Source organism: Oncorhynchus mykiss, chromosome 32, assembly GCF_013265735.2.
Source record: "Oncorhynchus mykiss isolate Arlee chromosome 32, USDA_OmykA_1.1, whole genome shotgun sequence".
Taxonomy (NCBI): Eukaryota; Metazoa; Chordata; class Actinopteri; order Salmoniformes; family Salmonidae; genus Oncorhynchus; species Oncorhynchus mykiss.
This window is the reverse complement of record NC_050572.1, coordinates 36827865-36850449: the sequence shown is the minus strand read 5'-3', so window position 1 is coordinate 36850449 and position 22585 is coordinate 36827865. Positions and strand designations below refer to the sequence as shown.

Here is a 22585-nt window from a genome sequence, read left to right as displayed (position 1 = left end):
CCATAACTATGGTGTCAGGTTTAACCTCTTACCTAGACTGTGTATCATTATCAGAGCCACTGAGCATGAAGGTGATAGGGGTTGTGTGACTGATTTACGCATTGCTTATTGCTTACACATGCTATATTACGGTAACATGTTATAAATGTTAATGCGTCTATAATAAGGCAAAACAGAGCAGATTTACAAGCCTGTTTTCTTTATTTTGCAGTGTGCAATGTTTCGTTCCCCTGCAGACCAGTTTGAGCAATATATCATCGCAAGTTCTTGCCTCGATAGGGTTATCAAAAACCCATTCATCGTCGTGTCCGAATCGAAACAATCTGAAGCTTTGTCAAGTTCCTACAGCATCTACTTTTTGCTGTTTTTAACTATGTTTATTCTACAAGAAGTTTCATTTTTTTTGTGTGTGTGTCCTTGTCCAGAACACTGTCACTTCATAATCAACATGAAACACAAACATTTGACAGTTTGACACCGGAGAGAAATTCAAATGTAACACCACTTCCCATGAAAAATAACGACACGCCATATATTAAACTCTCTTTTTTTCCCCCCGTGGCTTTTCGAGGTGACGAAGTAAGATGTATTCTTTGTGACATTCCAGAAGGTGCAATAACAATAGCCTTGCTCTGAGAACCACTAAATCTTGCCCTCTTTTTACATAATCGCTGTGAGCTAAGTGAGAGCCACATAAACAGAACTTTATGTTTCCCAAACTGCTACTTTACAAAAAAAGGCATAAAGGTTTAAGGAGTTCTGGTCTGGAGGGCCTTGGGTACGTCTAGACCGCCCGTAGCTTCACTAACAACACTGCCTGACACGCTGACCCCCCTCGCCACGGCGTCCAAGGCTCCTTTGCGGCATTAAGTGGGTCGCAAAAGCCACTGTAGCTGCGTGTACAGGCCTGCCTTAGTCATTTAGCAGCTTTATGAGCTGTGGGAAATGAGTTGCGGCTCCCAGTTAATGATAAAACAATCTGTTTTCAGCTGTGTGGAACAAAATGAAGACGGTGCGAAAGCCAGGAACATGAGGCTCAGACCAGAGGGACAGTTTATCATTGAAAAAGGGCAAACATTTAGGAAACGATCCACTGTACTGGTTGTGTTGTGAAGTAGATCACTATCCTTTAGCAAGACAATACATGACTATACAAAAAAAAAATACAAAAGATCATCCATGGCTGTACGTGACCAAAAATAAAGTCCTTGATATCGTAGCAGAGGCTTCCAAGCTGTTCCTAGAAGCAAAATAACCTGATACTACCTTACATCATTGTAACGGATTGCTAAAATGTTTACCATTTTCCTGACAGTTGACATTTGTAGGCTTTCTAGCCAAGAGGAGGGATGGACATGGTTAGACTTGAGAGCTTGTTTTCTAAACAGCCGTGGTGCTGGGAGCCACTGCAGGCAGCGCTACAAGACAGACAGTAGGCCTGGACTGTTTTAATGCTTCGTGCTCTGTTGTAGCCTAGCTTATCTCTGGCTCTGTGGTGGTCTGGGGGAGTCTCTCCCACTGACGGGGCCCAACCATCGGAAAAGCCTTTATGGATATGGTAAAGGAGCTGTTACTGTCGATTAGCACCTCACTCTATAACACAGGGCACCTTGAGACCGATGCCAGCAAATGTGCTAACGCCTTCTTATCGCCAAAACAACAGTCGAATCAAATATTATTTGTCACATGCGCTGGTAAAATAGTAACACAAGAGGAATAAAATAAAATGCACAAGAATGGAACTAGGGAGTACCAGATCAATGTGCTAAGGTACGAGGTACAGTATTTGAGGTAGATATGTACATGAAGGCAGGGTAAAGTGTCTAGGCATCAGGATAGATAATAATAAGGTATTTGAGGTAGATATGTACATGAAGGCAGGGTAAAGTGTCTAGGCATCAGGATAGATAATAATAAGGTATTTGAGGTAGATATGTACATGAAGGCAGGGTAAAGTGTCTAGGCATCAGGATAGATAATAATAAGGTATTTGAGGGAGATATGTACATGAAGGCAGGGTAAAGTGACTAGGCATCAGGATAAATGATAATAAGGTATTTGAGGTAGATATGTACATGAAGGCAGGGTAAAGTGACTAGGCATCAGGATAGATAATAATAAGGTATTTGAGGTAGATATGTACATGAAGGCAGGGTAAAGTGTCTAGGCATCAGGATAGATAATAATAAGGTATTTGAGGGAGATACTGTATGTACATGAAGGCAGGGTAAAGTGACTAGGCATCAGGATAGATAATAATAAGGTATTTGAGGGAGATACTGTATGTACATGAAGGCAGGGTAAAGTGACTAGGCATCAGGATAGATACTAATAAGGTATTTGAGGGAGATACTGTATGTACATGAAGGCAGGGTAAAGTGACTAGGCATCAGGATAGATAATAATAAGGTATTTGAGGGAGATACTGTATGTACATGAAGGCAGGGTAAAGTGACTAGGCATCAGGATAGATAATAATAAGGTATTTGAGGGAGATACTGTATGTACATGAAGGCAGGGTAAAGTGACTAGGCATCAGGATAGATAATAATAAGGTATTTGAGGGAGATACTGTATGTACATGAAGGCAGGGTAAAGTGACTAGGCATCAGGATAGATAATAATAAGAGTAAAATAAAGAACAGAGTAGCAGCAGCAGATGATGAGTGTAAAAGTGTGTGAGTATGCGTGTGTAATGTGTATGTATGTGCATCTGTGTTGTCAGGATGTGTGTGCGTGTTGTGTGTGTGTGTGTGTGTGTGCGTTTGTAGTGTATTTGAATGTTGTGTGGGTTTCCTGTGGGAGTGTCAATGTAGTGTGTGTGAGTTCATGTGAACATGGTGTGTTTATACAGTCTAGTGAGTGTGTGTAGGGTCAGTGCAAGAGGGAGTCAGTGCAGATAGATCCATATTAATATGCTCTCTGAAACCTGGGGTATTAATTCACACAATGCCCAGGACTTTTATGGGTTGTGTAAATTGAGGTTGCATATAATTTTGAATAGACAGCATACATATGGAATATAACTCTGTCTCATTGCCCCAGCTTCAACCTAAATGTAGTGGGTTGTTTGTATGGTTCAGTGGCTTGAGAAAGTATTCACACCCCTAGACTTATCCCACATTTTGTTGTGCTACATAGTAGAATTAAAATAGATTTAACTGACATTTTCTTGTCGACGATCTACACAAACTGCTCTGTAATGTCCAAGTGGAAGAAAAATGTGAACGTTTGTAAAAAATTATGAAAAATAAAACACTAATATATCTTGATTAGATAAGTATTAAACCCCCTGATTCAATACATGTTCGAATCACCGTTGGCAGCGATCACAGCTGTGAGTCTTTCTGGGTAAGTCTTTAAGAGCTTTCCACATCTAGATTCTGCAACATTTGCCCATTATTCTTTTCAAAATTCTTCAAGCTCTGTCAAATTTGTTGTTGATCATTGCTAGACAACCATTTTCAGGTCTTGCCAGATTTAAGTCAAAACTGTAACTCGGTCACTCAGGAACATTCACTATCTTTTTGTTAACCAACTCTAGTGCTGATTTAGCCTTGTGTTTTAGGTTAATGTCCTGCTGAAAGGTGAATGAATCTCCCAGTGTCTGCTGGAAAGCAGACTGAACCATGTTTTCCACTAGGATTTTGCCTGTGCATAGCTCCATTCCGTTTCTTTTTTATCCTGAAAAATCCCCTGCCCTTAACGATTAATAGCATACCCATAACATGATGAAGCCACCATTCTAAGCTTGAAAATATGGGGTATGGTACTCAGTAATGTGCTGTAGTGGATTTCCCCCGAACAACGTAGGCCATTGACAAAAAAAGGCTGTAACACAACAAAATGTGGAAGAAGTCAAAGGGGTGTGAATACATTCTGAAGGCACAGTAAGTCCCTATGATACAATGAGTTAAAGCATTCTGTTAGCTAGCTAGCTAATGTTAGCTGGCTCGATAGCTAACGTTACATTTATAATCTGTGTAGTATTATTATTAGTTTCTCAGAGCCATTTGCATTGCTAGTTATAGCCTAATGTTAGCTAGCTAGCTAACATTGAACCTAGTTTTTTTAGCTATCTGCAGATTCATGCAGGGTAGTAACATTATGAGTTGGGATTATGGATCATTGTTTAGTTAGCTAGCTACATGTCTAAACAAAAGATTCCACTATGCAAGATACCTTTTCACTGTACCGTTTACACATTCTGTATCCTGTGCATGTGACAAATAAACTTTGATTTTATTTGGCAGTGTGTGTTTACCAGAGACGGTAATGTGAAGAACAACATGACCTACACCAAAGTCAAATTAGAATATAAAGTTAGGCCAATGAGACAGTGTTCAAGTTCTAAAATTCTCTGTGAGAATCCCCTGGTTTTATTTCGTTAAGCTATTTTTTGTAATTAGCTTGCCGTTAACTTGTAAAGAACGATCTTGTTGTGAGTTTATTTTCCTGTAATAATAAATACAAATTAGCGAAAGTTAAGATGTTTTCAGATATATGATGTGGACATTATTTGAACTGGCTAGCCAGCTAATTTAATGTTAACTAGCTAACAAGCTAGAAACAAACCAAAACATTGCTATATACAAAATGTATTTTTAAACGGATGGGTTTATTGGTGTTAAAATACACCAGTTATGCTATTTTGGACCACCAGGCTGCTGATGTCATGCATGTGAATCCTTAAAGAGATAGGTGGGGCTAAGGCTTAAGAGCATGGGAAGGACGCTGAATGGGTGACAAAGAAGAGCTCTCCAGTAAATGTACCAGAACATTCAAGGCCCATTTTCTCAAAAGTGGGGTTACAAGTTTAACATCTGTCAAAGCAGAATTACTTTGCCATTGTTCCTCAACTGCAATGTATAATATACCCTTTTCTAGCTCTGAGCCTCTACTTTTATACAATGTAAAACAACAAAAAAACACAATTTAAATTTTGCTACATAAGACTGAATCGCTTTTACAATTGGGGAGAGTTGGGGCTTTAGGAGTGACTGACAGATGGTGAGTAATGTCTCAGAGTAACGGATGGCTGGGGGGAGTTCCAGAGCCTAGGAGCAATCCTGAAGAAGGCCCTGTTGCCAAAGCTCTGGAGCTTGAACCTGTGAATGGAAAGGTGGCCTGCCATGGAGGAATGGGGTGTGCTTGTAGGTTTCACTTATTACTGTTATGTAACAACTCGAACCTGAATCATTGTACATGATTTCTGTGAAGGACAAGCACAAGGGAGCCAGTGCATATTGGAATGCCTGGAGAGATCCTACATAAAATCCGCTAGTACAATTATGTAAACAAAACGATCATGAGAAAAGTACAGACACTGTAGCACTGTTTATTAAAATCAAAATATCAATCAGACAATACTTTTTTCTCTCTTTGGACTGAAGGATTTTAGGGCAGATTTTAGGGCAGATTGTGAAATACTTAATACAAACTATTAAGTCAAAGCTATTTATTTATGTTTTAGTAAGTTTTAGTACCGCAAAATATAGATCATGTACATGGACAGTAACATTTAGCGTAACTTGAATCAGGTTAAAGATTCAAAGGTTTATAAAGCCTAGACAAAGGTGAAACATTTATAAATGGAAAAAAGCCTGAAAAAGTCCAACTAAATCTAAACATGTGACGGCCAAAATTGTTCTGTTCCTTTTGGGAAATATGGCCTTACATTCATTCTTATGTGATTGGAATAATTTATCCCAATCTATTTATAGAAATCTCAGACATCAATTCAAGGTCTTCAACAGTCTGCATCATGTACTAAACGAAACACATCCTCGGCAACAAGCTACTATCACTTCACAGGCAATGACAGATGGGTAAAACGTCAAAAATAAGAGCCAATTTCACAAGAAGAAGAAGTTAATATAACCAAGAAGCAATTAATTTTTGATATCCTGCCTTATAAACATGAACTTACTCAAAACATGAAAAGAGGGACGGAGAAAGTGTTTGCTTTGAATTTTAGCTCTCCTCTCCGAACAGCCGGAGGGATCTTGTCCAACAGAAATGTTGACTTTTCTCTTTTTGATTTGGGTACTGTGATGTGGAAGGTTTGTTTGTTATTACAATCAAGACTCTGAAAATGAATTTGTAGAGTTGGTCTAGACAAGGATTATTTGGCTATCTTATATGACCATATTCCAGTGGCAACACACTGATGAATATCAAAAATGGGAAACAATTGGTGTTTTTACCCGGTCCGAACACTAGATTAAGAACAGTAATAGTCTATTAATACATCCTATCATTTTCACTATGTATATTAATCAACGTATAATTGAATTATAGGCTATCATTGTAATAACCATATTTGACTGTTTTGCTTCCTTCTGTTGAGCTCAGGTTACTTAGCATCATTCATGTGAATTCATCGAGAGTGAAAATAAATATTTTGCAGCCGTGATTGTGTAGGGATGTATATTTTCACAAATCCTCGAGTTACAAGGAGCTCTCTTATGTCAAAGCAGGCCCTCAAATTACCCCAATTAATTATGTGTATCTGGACGTTTGGGAGAGGAAACACGCATTCATCCAAGACATGGGAATGCGGAAAGAGAACCAAACAACCAAACAAATTGAACTCTGCTCGGAGGAGTAGGACCCCCAGTACCAGGGCAGTTTTCCGAGGATTTGAGCTTGTGATTCTGTCAAACATGGGAAAGTTTCCACTGGGTTTCAATCCAAGTAGGAATGTGGCCGATAATGGCTGAGTAATCCTTCCAGCATTGCCGTTTCAATCTTCCTAGCCCTAGAACACAAAGGAATACCAACCCATGGGAGGTGGGTGGTTAAATCCAAACATTCGGGAGTATCTCTCTCTCTTCCAGCACATTTCAGACATAGGTGGAATTGGTTTGCCTCAAGATAGCCAAAAATAAATAATACATTTGGTATGTCTGCAATCTCAAAGTTTGAGAATATGGTAGGGGTTTCTCATGACATAATAATAACTACTATATACCCTCACTGCCAGAGGCAGCTAAACATCTATCAGAACTGCTGCCTCTTCTAATCAAATAAATGGCCATTTAATGACAGCGATTGTTACATTCAGTCCATGTTTATCTTCCCCCGCTAACATCCCGCTAAAGAGGCGAAAGTTTATAAATTCTCTAGTCATCCAGGGTCACCCTCACAAAACCAAAAAACCTATATAAGCTCCCAAGTCAAACCCAAGCCCCCCTTTATTTTCTACGTGTACATCACACAACGAGCCACACTGTTACATCAGGTCTAAATTATGAGGCACTTCTTTGCCTCATCTCACAGTGTGGGGTGAGACTGGACCATGTATCATCTGTGGCTGTGTGGGTCTGGACTCTGGACAGGGGGCTTTGATATCCAGCATCTGTGCTGACAGCGGTAGTCATCGTGCCCCGGGGTAGTACGGGGCGGAAGGGGGGGGCGGCACAGGGGGTCAATGGCATGGAGGCCGCAGAGGCAGTGGCTCGGAACAGCCCCTTTTTTCCTCAGTTACGGTGCATGCTGAACAACAGTGGAATGAAAACAAAGCGTCAGGAAGAGGTACAGTAGCCCTCACCAGATGGAACTGCTTTGGTCTGACCTCAGCTCATAGCAGTGTAGCGAAGGGAGAATGGATGCTAACGACTGCTGAGGCAGTGTGTCTCTTTCATAGATTCAAATGTCTATAATAATTTTTAAAAAGTCACAAATCTTAAGAATATATCCCAATGTTTCTGCAATGTTATAGCTAGTTTCACATCCTAACCAACAACTCAGAGGTCAAGTCTTGTAAAGTAATAACACTGACTAATTCATCCCACTTTCCTTTGGCTAACCTACAATCTACATGTCAACATGGAGAGAATGCAGTTCCCTTCAAGCAAAACCCCACCCTTGGAGCTGTGGAAGCTCATAGTCATATCATATGGAAGATCCCCAGGCAGACCAGACCAGACCTGCACAGTAGAGCTCTGTTTGAACACTGTAACATCATCATAACCCAGCGTGGTCCTCTCCAGCCTCTTACAGCTCTGTCTCCTCTGAGGGCCCAGAGCAGAGCGGCAGACACACAGAGGATACGCAGCACAATGTCGCCATATCCCCGGCCTTTCATCTGGCTGGATCTCTGTTTATTTTTGCTTTCTGAGACTGAAGTGCAGAAGAAGTGTGTATACACATGGTGACAACCAGGGAGAGATTAGATGATCGAAACCAGCGCACCCCAAAGACAAGTAGGGTAGGTGCATTATCCCCAGGCTGAGCTGAAGGATAAGGGATGCGTAGGGATCCTTTCCGCTAGACCAGTGGTCTCCAACAGGTCAATTGCGAGATATCACTATCTTTCAGCCCAACTCTGAGTAGCCTAGCTTGCCAAACAATTCTGAAAGTACATGCAATTTTCACGTGTTCCTCTGCAAACTGTCATAAACAAATCTCACAAGTATTATACACCGCAAGCACCCAGCTTCTTTCTAATTAACGCAAATTTGACATTATCCCACCCCTGATTAGCCACTATTGGCTTAAAAAGCCAACGCTTACCTGGCAGAAGTATATCATTTGTTATTTTGCAAACCTTGAAATGAGCAGCAGTACCGAACCGTCGTTAGACCTGCACATTAGAAAGCACATTCCTCACACACGAGATGCACAATTAAAGGGCCAGATGTGCAATTAAAGGGGGATTACACTCAAAAATCTAAATGTGTTAGTTTTCTTCCAGACTTAAATAAAAACGGGTCTCCTGATGTGATTTAAGCTTTGGCATGGACTCAGAACATCAAATTTCGTTGTTTCTGTATGAACAATTGTAATTTTGAGTGTGAAAATAAAACTGAGAAGTATAATTTGGGAAAATATCAAACATAATTTGGGAGAAAAAAAATCCCGGGGAGGAGTTGCAGGGGAGAGGAGAAGAAAATAATGTGCCTATTTGAAAGCTAGAAAAAAATGAGTAGCTCAGTATTTTATTTTGTATTTTTTACATAAGTAGCTTTCATGCTAGAAAAGGTTAGAGACCCCTGCACTAGACTCCGGTTACCATATTATTGTATGCTATAGAATATAATACTCCAACATTATTATGTAATATTTGAGAGTCCTATTTTTGAATGCTTTAGATTCCCCTTAAATTGAGAACACGTGACTCGCAGTAGTCCCCTTCAATATAACATTATTGAAATGTCCTGAATAGTAAAAAAAGAAAAGAAATGGTGAAATAAAGTTAAACAAAACTAAATTATCAGGCAGATTGACACGATGACAAACACTACTATATGTTAAGAAGTTTGAGAACTTAATGCATAATGTTTCAAGCTCGGGGAATGAGCTCTGAGGGGTAACAGAGGCAGATCCCACCTGACCTTCTACAGTATAAACCACCATTAGTCAGACTGAATCCCATCCCATGCTCCTCCAGTCTATCCATGCACAGCCCCTCCAGACCTGCTGAGGATTAACCCCCACAACCCCAGCCTGCAGCTCCCCCTGGCAGATACGTCCACTCATACAAACATCTGCACCCATTTATGACTTAACAGGCTTAGAGCTCCATTCGTTTTCCAGCTGCAGACGTGTGTTCTGGGGCTGTCTCGTTGAGTGACTCTCTGGTGGTGGTCTGCATCAGTCTGGTAGTTTCTGAATGTCTACCCTCGACTACTGTTACACCTCTTGTTGAAACTATCCGTTTATCCCTGAAACACTTACAGTTTTATAGTACAAGAGGTCAGTCTTATCCTGACCCAACAAAGCCTGCCAGGGCTCTATCATAAGGGTGATTGAGACTAAATTGAGTACAGTTCTTCTCTTTAAAAAGTTGGGGTGTAATGCAGATTGACCTTTGACTCCTATTTTAAGCAGAGGTCTAATATGATGTGATAAGGGGAGAAAGGGGGAATGGGGCAAGCACACTATCTCCAGTTGACTCTGCCAGCCACAGCCCTGGTATTGTGTGGAATGTGAGAAGCCTGGCTTGGGTCCCAGACAAGGCAAACACAGTGCTCTACAAGGTTAAGATGTTCTCCAGAGCTGTCAATATAATGTGTGTGTGTGTGTGTGTGTGAGGGGTGTGGATGAGGTGTCACGCCAATCACAGCTCTAAACTGATAAAGCAGGACCCAAACACGTCCCACACATAAGACAAAACCACCCACAGCACTGGAAGGAGTTGTGAGTGGCCTACCATATTGCACAGTTTCAAACCGCATGTTAATATATCATAAGATATGGACCACAAACAATTCTTCATCAAGCAACTTTTCCCTAAGCCCTACCCGCACCAAAGACATGGAATAAATAAATTAGTGAGGTCATTGCAAATAGTTCTCATGGAAGTCTGATGTACTATATGACAACAACGGCACAAGAACAGAGTAAGAGAAGGAAAACTCGGCTATTCATCATTTACAGATCCAACTCTGGCTGTGAGGGAGTGAAAATGTTTATCTGTTGCCCAATATCTCCCACACTCTTTCCCTCTCTCCCCACCTTCACTTGCTTGTCTTCGTTCGGTTTCCCACACGGCGGGCGCTTTTATGACTTGATATTTATCTGCTGTTCTGTTCATTTATTCAAAGCCTCTCCGCTTCAACTGAAACTATTCCATTGCTCTCTTTCATCCCCAATTGTGATGTTTTGATTTGTAATCATGGAAAAGTTTAAGAAGCTGAACTCTCAGATAAGGTGAAATGGTGTCCTTTGGGACTTTGGCAAGCGGCCTCAGTGCTGACAGACAAAGGCAGCCACTCACAATGGAACATCTGTAGGACACAACCTCTAAGGAGATTAGAGCTCAATGGCAGTGTATGGGGATGCTTCAGGAATTTACCCCGACTCCTCGGAGTCAGCCTTATCTCTCAGATGAATAATTGTCAGATGGAAGAGAATTCCGATGGATTTTGTAGACGATGAAACTCTACAGTGAACTTAAAGATTGGCTGAACCCAAAAAGAAATACAAAGAAACAACGTCTCGACGGTCTCTTTCGTTTCTGCCACATGCCAGAAAACAGAAATAGAAAGCATAGACCTGCATGTTTTTTTTCTGTGATAGCTGTCCCTCGAAGAACAAAAGCTGTATACATGTATATAAAGGCAGACTCTTGTAGGGCCTGATGGAATTCTACAGGACTGAAATGAACCAGAACGGGCTACCCGGTGGATAAGTTCTGAGAAAGATGACAGAAACTTAACAAGGTAGAAAAATGATGACATGAGTTATAGCCTATGACATATATAAATAATGGAAACCAGTGATACGCCATTCTTATCACAGCTGGATTCCAAATTCAGTATTGATATGTTGCAGTAAACTGTGATAGCAGAATTTATTTGACCACTGACCGAACAATCACATTTATAGTATTGTATAGTATTCCAATTCCACAATATAAAAATGGGATCTTTTATTTGGATCAAAATCACTCACCCGTGCAATAGAAAGGCATTTGCCAGGGCATTAGACTATGGACTACGTTCGACAATGCTCGCAAGCTACAGTATTACTTCTAAACACAAGCACAACGACTTCCACTTGCTTGCCCAAAACAACATTATTTATGTTAATTCCTTTCACAGGTATGTGATACTTAACCCTTATTCAAAACAAGGTCAAATGCCACTAACTGTTTTAAACTATTAGTTACCTGATATACAGTATAGGCCTATATGGTAAAATGATCCATATCACCTGAGTGACATGCTGCAGCACACTCACGTTAAAACTTCTTCAAGCTAGGGTCTATTTTTCTCCACTTCCTCCACTTTAAACTGCCTGTTACTCAGGCCCAGAAGCCAGGATGTGCATATAATTGGTACCATTGGATAGAAAACACTTTGAAGTTTGCAGAAATGTTACAATAATGTATGAGACTATAACATAATTGAAATGGTAGGAGAAAATCAAAAGAAAAACCAACCACAACTTTTTTGGAGAGAGCCCATGCTCTTCCAATGGAAAGCTATGGGTCATATGTAATTCCAGCTCCCAGATTACAATTCCTATGGCTTCCATTAGATGTCAACAGTCTTCGTTCAAGGTTTCAGGCTTGTTTCTTCCCAAACGAGGAAGAATTTTGAGTTTTGGTACTGGGAGTCAGAGTTGGAAATCAGTCTGTGCGCGTGCGACGAAGGGGACGCGCACTTGTATATTTTGCTTTTCTATTGAACATACTGCTTTCCATATGAAGTATTATAGTTGAATTAGGATTAAAGGATTAAATATAAACATATTTTGACTTGTTTTAACAAAGTTTAGCGGTAGCTTTTTTGGATTCCTTTCTCTGCATGTTGAACAAGTGGATTACTCAAATCGATGGAGCCAAATAAACTGACTTTTTGGGATATAAAGAAGGATTCTATCTAACAAAACGACCATGCATGTTGTAGCTGGGACCCTTTGGATTGCAAATCAGAGGAAGATTTTCAAAAATTAAGTGAACATTTAATCGCTATTTGTGATTTTACGAAGCCTGTTCTGGTTGAATATCATTTTGAAGCGGGGCACCGTCCTCAAACAATCGCAAGCAAGCCTATTGTAAATCAGACAATGTAGTTAGATTAACAATCATTTAAGCTTTTAACCGATATAAGACACATATGTACCTAGATGTTTAATATGCATCATTTTATGATTATTTATTTGAATTGCGCGCCCTCCAATTTCTCCGGAAGTTGTCGACAAGTGTCCCGCTGACTGGACGCCTAGCCCTTAATTTATAATACCTGTGGTACTCCCAGGAAGAAAAAATTATTCCATTATTAAGAATGGAATATACTCAGAAGGAAGGAAACCCAAACATAATGCAGTATATTCTCAATTCATTCAACACAAACTAGTGAGTGCAGAGCACTAAGTGACATGTCTTGAGGGTTATATAACAAAAGCCTGACACACCTTACCAAATACAAAAATAATACAGCAATTAAAGCTAGATAAATCCTGCACAAAGTGCCCACCAGAGAGTGATTCATTAAAATGAATGCAGGAAGTTTAACCACATGTACCCATGATGCCTCTCAGAGAGCCTCTCCAGACCGTGGGTAACATTACAGAGAAATTAACTCCACCATTAATTTCGGTTGCATAACTGTAGTATAAAGTTAAGGACTTTTCTGCCCAATATCAAAAGTTCTAACAGGTTCGAGGCTGACGACCACAACGAAATATGATTCCTGGAAAAAGAGTTTGAAACTAAGTGCGCTGCCATATTGACTGTGACAAACATACTAAATGCCCCTTTCCTGGAAACCAAGAACATTAACCATGTTGGCCTCAGTGTCCACATCCATGTGGAAATACTGTGGCAGTGCCGTAATGGACTTCCTTATTCCCTTGACATGTAGAGAAGAAAGCTCTGTTCTCTTTTCACCTTCTCTGCTAGTGCAAGGGAGGCAAAGATTAATTTATGGAAGCAGTAGCAGAATAGAACAACGCGTTCTGCTATTTTTGTGGTCTTACAAGTTTTGTGCTGGACAGGAAGGAAGCGCTTCTCAGTCTGTTGCATGTCCACTAAATCTATGCATCATCCGATTGTTAGTTTTGGCCCGCATTATCAGCAAAAATGTACTTTGATACAGAGGAAGTCACCCCTAAAATAGCTTGGTCTTTCCTTGGCTCTTTAGGCATGCTGTGTGGCCTTCTAGTAGCATTACAAATATAAATATTCAGCCTTTCGCTGTATTAACCACGTTGTACATCCATTAACCCTTGTGTTTACACTACCCAGCATGGCCATGTTCAGTTTAAAGGCACAGCAATGGGAATTTCACAGGGATAGCACTGCGGACACACTGATTTCTGTCTCTCTTTTTTACTCCAACAGCTTATTCTGGCAATGCCTCTCCCTGGTTTGAAAACCCTTTCTACTGTCTGCACTAAAGTCAAAGTGTGAAGATCTATCACTTTCACTCGCTAGAAGCAGAAGGTTTTTTTTGGCTCCTCAAAATGGACCTTCGTCCAAGTTCCAATGACTTGAGTTGTCCTTTAAATATTGAGGACGTAGAAAGGGGATCTTGAGTGTATCTCTCCTGTAGGTGATTTATACCTTTCAAACGTTGAATGCATTTGGAAGTGATCAGGTGAGTGATACAAAACATCTCACCCCAAGTCATTTTAACTATGATTTAATGTTTTTGTTTTTTTAAAGGCAAACTTAATGATCTTTCCTCTACAACTGACCATGCACACTTCCCCAAGCCCTGCAGCAATTGCCTGGAGTGGGGATGCATTATTAAGTGGCTCGTTTCCAGCGACAAATACCCAAAGATCACAGACAATCTGATCCAATTCCCCCTTCTTTACAGGTCTGCTGGATAAGTAATATTCAGACAAACAGAAGCCACCTTTGACTGGGCAGGAATGTTATCAGTGCCTGCTCTTCCCTGGGCCAAGCAGAATTTCACAGTGGGAATGATCGGGACAGCCTAATGCTTCCCAAACAGCTGCTTGCTGCATCTACCCCCAACAGTTAAGCGCCCATGCATGGGAGTGTGTGTGGTATCCTTTGTTGATTCTTTCACCAGAGTGGCTGGTGTAGCATTAGGGACAGCTCTCCTCTCGACAAGCAGCCAAGGCTTACGTGATTAAGATAGATAGACTGGCTGGGACACTTCATCTTCTGTCCAATGAAAAATGTTAACTGCATCCGGATGTTCCTGCACGTCCATAATTAGGCGGAATTATCGCTCTGTGCTTCAGGGCTGTCTCGTGAAGCGTCTCTTCTAATTCTTCTTGTGTTGGCGTCAACTGGTTACTGTAACTTCTCCTGTCTATCAACTTTATCGTTGACAAGATTATTGAATGTTGTTCTTTCCGAATAATAAAGACGTGCTGGATGCATGTTTTTTTCCCCCTTCTTTTCCCCCCCTCCCTTCATTTTCTCGCTTCAGATGAAAAATTTCAGAGGTCTGCAGAGAACGCAAATGTGTCAGCGAAGAAACATGGTGGTATTAGTGGTGATGGCAGATGCTTTCGCAACACTCACATTTTTACATTTGTGGAAAACTTATGCCAGCGGTCTCATTAGTCTAGAATTCAGTACTGTTTCTATAGTATGCTGTATAGTGTGTTGAGGTCCACTGAACAAAGATAAAGACCAGTGAGATTCAATTTCAGTCGGATTTAAACTCACTCTTTTCTACACAGGATGGCCTGACAGTAGGCCTACACTGTAAAAAAAAAAAAAAAAAGAAGCCAATTTAACCAATTGCTTTTAATCAGCATTATTCTGTGACTTGAGCGGACTTCAAAAGGACAAGAATTTGAGCTAATGTATTAAAGTGTGTTTACTCAACAAACTCAGCTCAAATTGAGTGAACATTCAATTCAACATGAGAATATACAGTGCCTTTGGAAAGTATTCAGACCCCATGACTTTTTCCACATTTTGTTACGTTACAGTCTTCTTCTAAAATGGATTAAATCAATAAAAAGCCTCCGCAATCTACATACAATATCTAATAATGACAAAGTGAAAACAGGTTTTTAGAATTTTTTTTAAAAGTATTAACAATAAAAAGCAGAAATACCTTATTTACATACAGTAAGTGTTCAGACCATTTGCTTTGAGACTCGAAATTGAGCTCAGGTGTGCCCTGTTTCCATTGATCATCCTTGAGATGTTTAAACAACTTGATTGGAGAACACCTGTGGTAAATTCAATTGATTGGACATGATTTGGAAAGGCACACACCTGTCTATATAAGGTCCCACATTTGATAGTGAATGTCAGAGCAAAAGCCAAGCCATGAGGTCAAAGGAATTGTCCGTAGAGCTCTGAGACAGGATTGTGTCGAGGCACAGATCTGGGGAAGGGTACCAAACATTTTCTGCAGCATTGAAGGTCCCCAAGAACACAGTGGCCTCCATCATTCTTAAATGGAAGGAGTTTGGAACCACCAAGACTCTTCCTAGAGCTGGCTGCCCGGCCAAACAGAGAAGTCGGGGGAGAAGGGCTTTGGTCGGGGAGGTGACCAAGAACCCAATGGTCACTCCGACAGAGCTCTACAGTTCCTCTGTGGAGATAGGAGAACCTTCCAGGAGGACAACCATCTCTGTAGCAATCAGGCCTTTATCGTAGAGTGGCCATATGGAAGCCACTCCTCAGTAAAAGGCACATGACAGCCTGCTTGGAGTTTGCCAAAAGGCACCTAAAGGACTCTCAGACCATGAGAAACAAGATATTCTGGTCTGATGAATTCAAGATTGAACTCTTTGGCCTGAATGCCAAGCGTCACGTCTGGAGGAAACCTGGCACCATCCCTACGGTGAAGCATGGCTCTGGCAGCATCATGCTGTGGGGATGTTTTTCAGTGGCAGGGACTGGGAGACTAGTCAGGATCGAGGGAAAGATGAACGGAGCAATGTACATAGAGATCCTTGATGAAAACCTGCTCAAGAGTGCACAGGACCTCAGACTGGGGCAAAAGTTCACCTTTCAACAGGACAACGACCCTAAGCACACAGCCAAGACAACGCTGGAGTGGCTTCGGGATAAGTCTCTGAATGTCCTTGAGTGGCCCAGCCAGAGCCCAGACTTGAACCTAATCGAACATCTCTGGAGAGACTTGAAAACAGAGAGGATCTGCGGAGAAGAATGGGAGAAACTCCCCAAATACAGGTGTGCCAGCTTGTAGCATCATACCCAAAGGTGCTTCAACAAAGTACTGAGTAAAGGGTCTGAATATTTATATAAATGTAATATTTAAAAACATTTTTGTTGTTGTAAATTAGCAAACATTTCTGAAAACCTGTTTTTGCTTTGTCATTATGGGGTATTGTGTGTAGATTGATGAGGGGAAACAACTATTTAATCCATTTTAAAATAAGGCTGTAATGTAACAAAATGTGGAAAAGGTCAAGGGGTCTGAATACTTTCCAACAGCACTGTATGTTCTTTCAGTTATATGCCCAAATGTTGAGCAAACTCACAATCCTATTACAGCTGGTGGCCTTACAATTGTATTTTGAATCAACACACTTCTCTTACAATGTGTAGACGTGGTACTAAAATGTGTGATGTGATTTTTCTCCACTGAACAATATTTTGCGTGCCAGTAAGTTTTTCTTCATTTAGGTCAATAATCATTTACAACCCGCAGCTTATTTCAAGTTTAAAAGCAGTTTTTAACCATTGATGCATAGTGATACGTGCTGTTTCTGAGCAAAAGCCCAACATTTCTTTGGGAATTGATATGAACATACCCGTATCTTTGTGCTTTACTAGAGTGAAATTGTAAATAATGATTTGTTCTCAACTGACTTGCCCAGTTAAATAAAGGTTAAATAATAACAAATACAAAAATACAGCATACAGTAAGAAGGAATAACATATCTGCTACTTTCCTAACTACAAACTCAACCAACAGTTCATTGGAATGTAAGTTTGAGTCATTTATAAAGAACGACTATTTTCTCACAACCTGAGGAGTGAAAAGATAACCTTTCAGAGCTAGATGTAACGCAGTAAAACTGTTGAGAACCTTTCCCAAATAGCTTTTAAGAGGGTACACTAACTACTAATAAGCAGAGGGCACAGCATGCTAACGGGTATTGATGACGTTCTGTTAAATTAATCCCACAATTCCAGTGTAATCTCAAATTCACTGTGCATTATGTGAAATGATTTGTTCACTTTTGTGCCAACATTTTACAGACAAAAATAAACTATTATGTGTTTAAGCAATTCATCATAGATTGGCCTTACTAATCTCATTGGAAAGTCACAATATTGTGAAAAGTACAGCAGAGCTGCTTTTCCGAATTTAGAGTTTGTTTATTTGATTCATGTATTCATTTCAGAGAGACAATCTGTCTTTTCAGAGACAGGGTTCAAGTCTCAAAGCTAAGAAAAGCAATTCAGTTGCCAAGTGGTATCAGTGATGACCTCACAATTCATTAACGTCACAGTGAAACCGTATTTGTGATCTTAAACACCTAACTGGCTTTACAAACAAATCATTATTCAGACATAGGCAAAAGAACATGACACCTCACCATGAAAAGACTCATTCATTATTTGCAATATCTAATACAAAGCAGGTTTTCATTTGTTGGAGGAAAGGACGTGATGGCGCAACCTGGTCTCAGAGCATTTCGTATTATTCTGTATGTAAATCCAAGTTGGTAAGTTTTGTATGTATTCATTTGTGGATGTCCATCCACCATTATGTATGATATGTTACGATTTACAATTTGTATTACACAGTACCAGTCAAAAGTTTGGATGTACCTACTCATTCAAGGGTTTTTCTTTATGTTGACTATTTTCTACATTGTAGAATAATAGTGAAGACATAAACTATGAAATAACACATGTGGAATCATGTAGTAACCAAAAAAGTGTTCGACAAATCAAAATATATTTTAGATTCTTCCAAGTAGCCACCCTTTGCCTTGATGACAGCTTTGCAGACTCTTGGCATTCTCTCAACCAGTTTCACCTGGAATTATTGAAGGAGTATATTCTGGCCACTTGTTGGCTGCATTCCCTTCACTCTGAGGTCCAACTCATCCCAAACCATTTCAATGGACACATTTCCACCGGTCTAATGGCCATTGCTCATGTTTCTTGGTCCATTCAAGTCTCTTCTTCTTATTGGTGTCTTTAGTAGTGGTTTCTTTGCACCAATTCAACCACGAAGGCCTGATTCACACAGTCTACTCTGAAAAGTTGATGTTGAGTTGTGTCTGTTACTTGAACTCTGTGAAGCATTTATTTGGGCTGCAATTTCTGAGGCTGTTAACTCTAATGAATTTATCCTCTGCAGTAGAGTTACCTCTGGGTCTTCTTTTCCTGTTGAGGTCCTCATGAGAGCCAATTTCATCATAGCGCTTGATGGTTTTTGCGACTGAAATTTTCCGTATTGACTGACCATGTCTTAAAGTAATGATGGACTGTCGTTTGTCTTTGCTTATTTGAGCTGTTCTTGCCATAATATGGACTTGGTCTTTTACCAGATAGGGTTATCTTCTGTATATCACCCCTACCTTGTCATAACACAAATGACTGGCTCAAAAGCGTTAAGAAGGAAAGAAATTCCACAAATGAGCTTATAACAAGGCACACCTGTTAATTTAAGTGCATTCCAGTTGACTACCTCATGAAGCTGGTTGAGAGAATGCCAAGAGTGTGCAAAGTTGTCATCAAGGCAAAGCGTGGCTACTTTGAAGAATCTCAAATATAGCATATTATTTTATTTCTTTAACACTTTTTTGGTTACTACATGATTCCACGTGTTATTCATAGTTTTGATGTCTTCACCATTATTCTGCAATGTAGAAAATAGTAAAAATAAAGAAAAACCCTTGAATGAGTAGGTGTGCAAACTATTGACTGATACTGTACGCTACTTATTTGCTAAATGTACAATATCTTGCGAATTTTCAAAACGTACAATATGTTGGAATTTGCTAATCTTATGATGTGTTACACATTCTAGGTAGCGTTAGCTAGGGTAGGGTTAGGGTTACGGTTAAGATTAGGGTTAAGTTTAGGTGAAGGGTTAGCTAACATGCTAAGTAGTTGAAAAGTAGCTAAAAAAAATAGTAAGTAGCTGAAAAGTTGCAAATGACCTAAAATACTGAAGTTGTCTGTAATGAGATTTGAACTCGCAACCTTTGGGTTGCTGGACAATTGTATTATACACCAACCCATCCACACCTACCAACCAGCCTCCTTTCATTTTTGCCTTAAGTAACCATCTGTCTTAGTTAACTCTCCCAAACATAACATATCATACTAAATTAAATTCACAGATTTACGTTCAGAGTAATACAAAACGCTCTGAGACCAGGCTGGACATAGTCATATGCACCACAGACGTCTCTTAAACCCCTAATAGATGGTAAATTAGCAACACTCAATTTGAAATGTATGCCGCTTATTTTCCTTGCCTACACTTCTTGGCAAGCCTAATGAGAAGTATATTTGCTTGTTGATTGCTTTCCCAGTTGTATTCACTGAGCACTGCGTTGCAAAATTTCCCGCGATACTGTACCTTACCCAGTTGTAACATCATATTAGCTTTAACCTCTATTCAAATCTTGAAACTGCCCTTGCCTGTTGAGAATCCAAAAGCATCCAGAGCTTTGAAATAAAAATGGATACACAATTTTGCACGGCAAAAGATACAGAAGGGAAAATTGAAGATGCATTCCCAATAACAAGTAAATATCCCCTTTTATAAAATAAAATAAAAAATGGTTTAATGTCTTTCCTATTAGTAAATCCTGTCCATCAATCAATATAATGCACTTTGAAAATATCTGATTATGCCATTATGTTGTTGTTTTTTCTATTCTAATGCTACAGTCTCGACTAATGAGAAGTCCTGGGTAGCAGCACATAGAGGGGGCATTCTTCCCTCGCACTCTCACAGGGGTCTTTATTGGTTTCCTGTCATTAAAGAGACAGCACACTGGAGAACTCTGGGTGACTAACACAATACTACCACCACTTTGTGACGGACGCAGCGCGGAACGTAACTGGACGTCTTTGGAATTTGCTCAGGGAGCACAGAGATTTTCGGAGAAGTACTGAGTACTGATCTTACACAAATAGATTGATGGTTGATATAGGCAGTTCTGTAATTTTTTTAATTAAACAAGTTCTCATTTACAATGAATGTAATGAAGCAGCTTTGTGGATTTCAATTATATATGGATGTTGGTTATTTGTCGGTATGTGACAGTCGCACAAAGGATTTTAACCAGATTAATAGGACCCTCGTTCAGTATCGTGGGCTTCTGTATGAGATTTGCTCACAAAGTTTTACATTTGTCATAATGATTGTTCATCAATGCAAGATCCGCTACCAAGATCTTAAAAACATTAATAAAAGACTCGTAGAACACAGCTCCAGCCAATATGAACACGGATGTATCCCCGACAATGCAGTAAGGACACGAATTAAGACAACCTCAGGAGAACTCAAATTGAAAGCCGGAGAACGTCATTCTCAAACACACATCGCTGTTAAAGGTGTCACGAAACACCAGAAGAAAAAAAATCTGAAAGTAAACATAAATGAACACCTGTGTTCATCCAAAGTTGTTGACAGTGTGACCACTTCTCGCTTACCTTCTGCAGCCACTGAGTGTAGTTCTCCATGACGAGCTCCAGGTGTTGGATCTTCTGGGAAGCGAAGTCCTGTTCCAGGGGTGGAGCGTCTCTCTGCAGCGCATTGGCGCTGTTAAACTGGGTCGCGGCTTTCCCTTGTCGGCACGAATTCCCTCCGCTGCCGTCGCCCTCAGGTAGGATAAAGGTGTAGGTGCACTGTCCATGCTGCACTCTGTGGTATCTCCGATTACTGCTGCTACTACTACCACTACTACTTTCACTACTAGTACTACTACTGCTACCCGTGATGCCACCTGTGCTACCCTGTCCTGTGCTGCTGGCGCTGCCATCTGCCCCTTTTCTCTGCTCCACCCCGCCACAGCTTACTGCCACCAGCAGGGCTGCCAAGGAAAGCAAGCGGCCGGAAAACTTGTTCCACAACATCATATCAGCCTGGGGGGAAAGGTTGAAAAGTAAAGTCCTTGTATCGTTGATTTCTGGATTTTCTTCCGTTTAGCGGTCTTGGGCCAGTATTCCCTTTGGTTGGAGTAGAATCAGAGCGCTGTAAGGATCCCAGTCGATGTAGAACATGTGCCTTCCATCCCCATGCTGGACCTCCTACTGTGAGAAGGTCTGGAGGGCATCGCCGGTGTGCTCACACACACGTACACACACGTGCGTGTAATGGGTTTCTGGAGTGCTATAAGTCCGGTCACAAGTCAGCCAGAAGTCAGTCGTTCAGGGCTCACCACATACACGTGTTGTACCGCGACAGCTTGTGTGTTTATTTAGAGGATCCTTGTTTACACTGTATCAACGCAGCATGTGCATGTATGTCTACATGTGTTGAATTTGAGTGTCAGTGCATACAGATAGTGTCGTCAGACCTCCTCTTGTGTCTCTGCTCTGCTCTTCCTCCTCCGTCTCTGCTCTGGTTTCCCTCTGTGACTAAACGACTGGAGTGAGGCTCACTAAAGAACAGCACCAGGCTTCCAGCACACTCTGAGCCTGCCCCTCACAGAGACTGAAGAGGAATGTGTGTGTATGGACGAGTCTCTCTCGCTCTGTGTGTGTGTGTGTGTGTGTGTAAGGCAGAAAGGGACCCCAGTACAGAGGATGTGCTCAGACTGCGAGGATCGGTTTACAAGCTCTGTGACCTGAGGCTTGTGTGGTAGCCCTGCCCCTGTAAACACTAAGCCTGTTCCCATCTCCCCTGCACTACAGTAAACAACAGGCAGCACAGGATTCTCACTGTCCATCACTCAACTATATAACACAGGCGTTCACAATGCTGATCACACATGTAGAAGGTTGTATTTCCCTGTTTTTTAGTAAATGTAGTTTTATCCCATTTAGGTGGTAATAGAATTCAACGTTTACATACTTTATCATATTAAATGAAGTGATATATCATATCTAATGTTCTTTTCTCCTCCCACCAAAAATAGCCACAACATGGTGCAAAACCCTGCGAAAGCTGTCAAAATTCCAATCTGGGAGAGCGCTCTGTGTTTTCAGGAAAACAAAACCGAAATCCAAGAGTGAGTAGATAGA

At 40.6% G+C, this 22585-nt stretch overlaps 1 protein-coding gene across 2 annotated transcripts in view; it reads right to left on the bottom strand.

Moving 5' to 3' along the window:
* Nucleotides 1-22109, bottom strand: part of LOC110487626 (angiopoietin-1) — a 59817-nt gene extending 37708 nt beyond the window's left edge. Inside the window, exon 1 of one of the 2 annotated variants that reach the window (XM_036970923.1) lies at nt 21053-22109. In XM_036970923.1, coding sequence (XP_036826818.1) covers nt 21053-21478 — 426 coding nt within the window. In that variant the 5' untranslated portion in view covers nt 21479-22109. The remainder of the gene's footprint in view (nt 1-21052) is intronic. The other variant, XM_036970922.1, reaches the window with a different exon arrangement.
* Nucleotides 22110-22585: the final 476 nt, after the last annotated feature.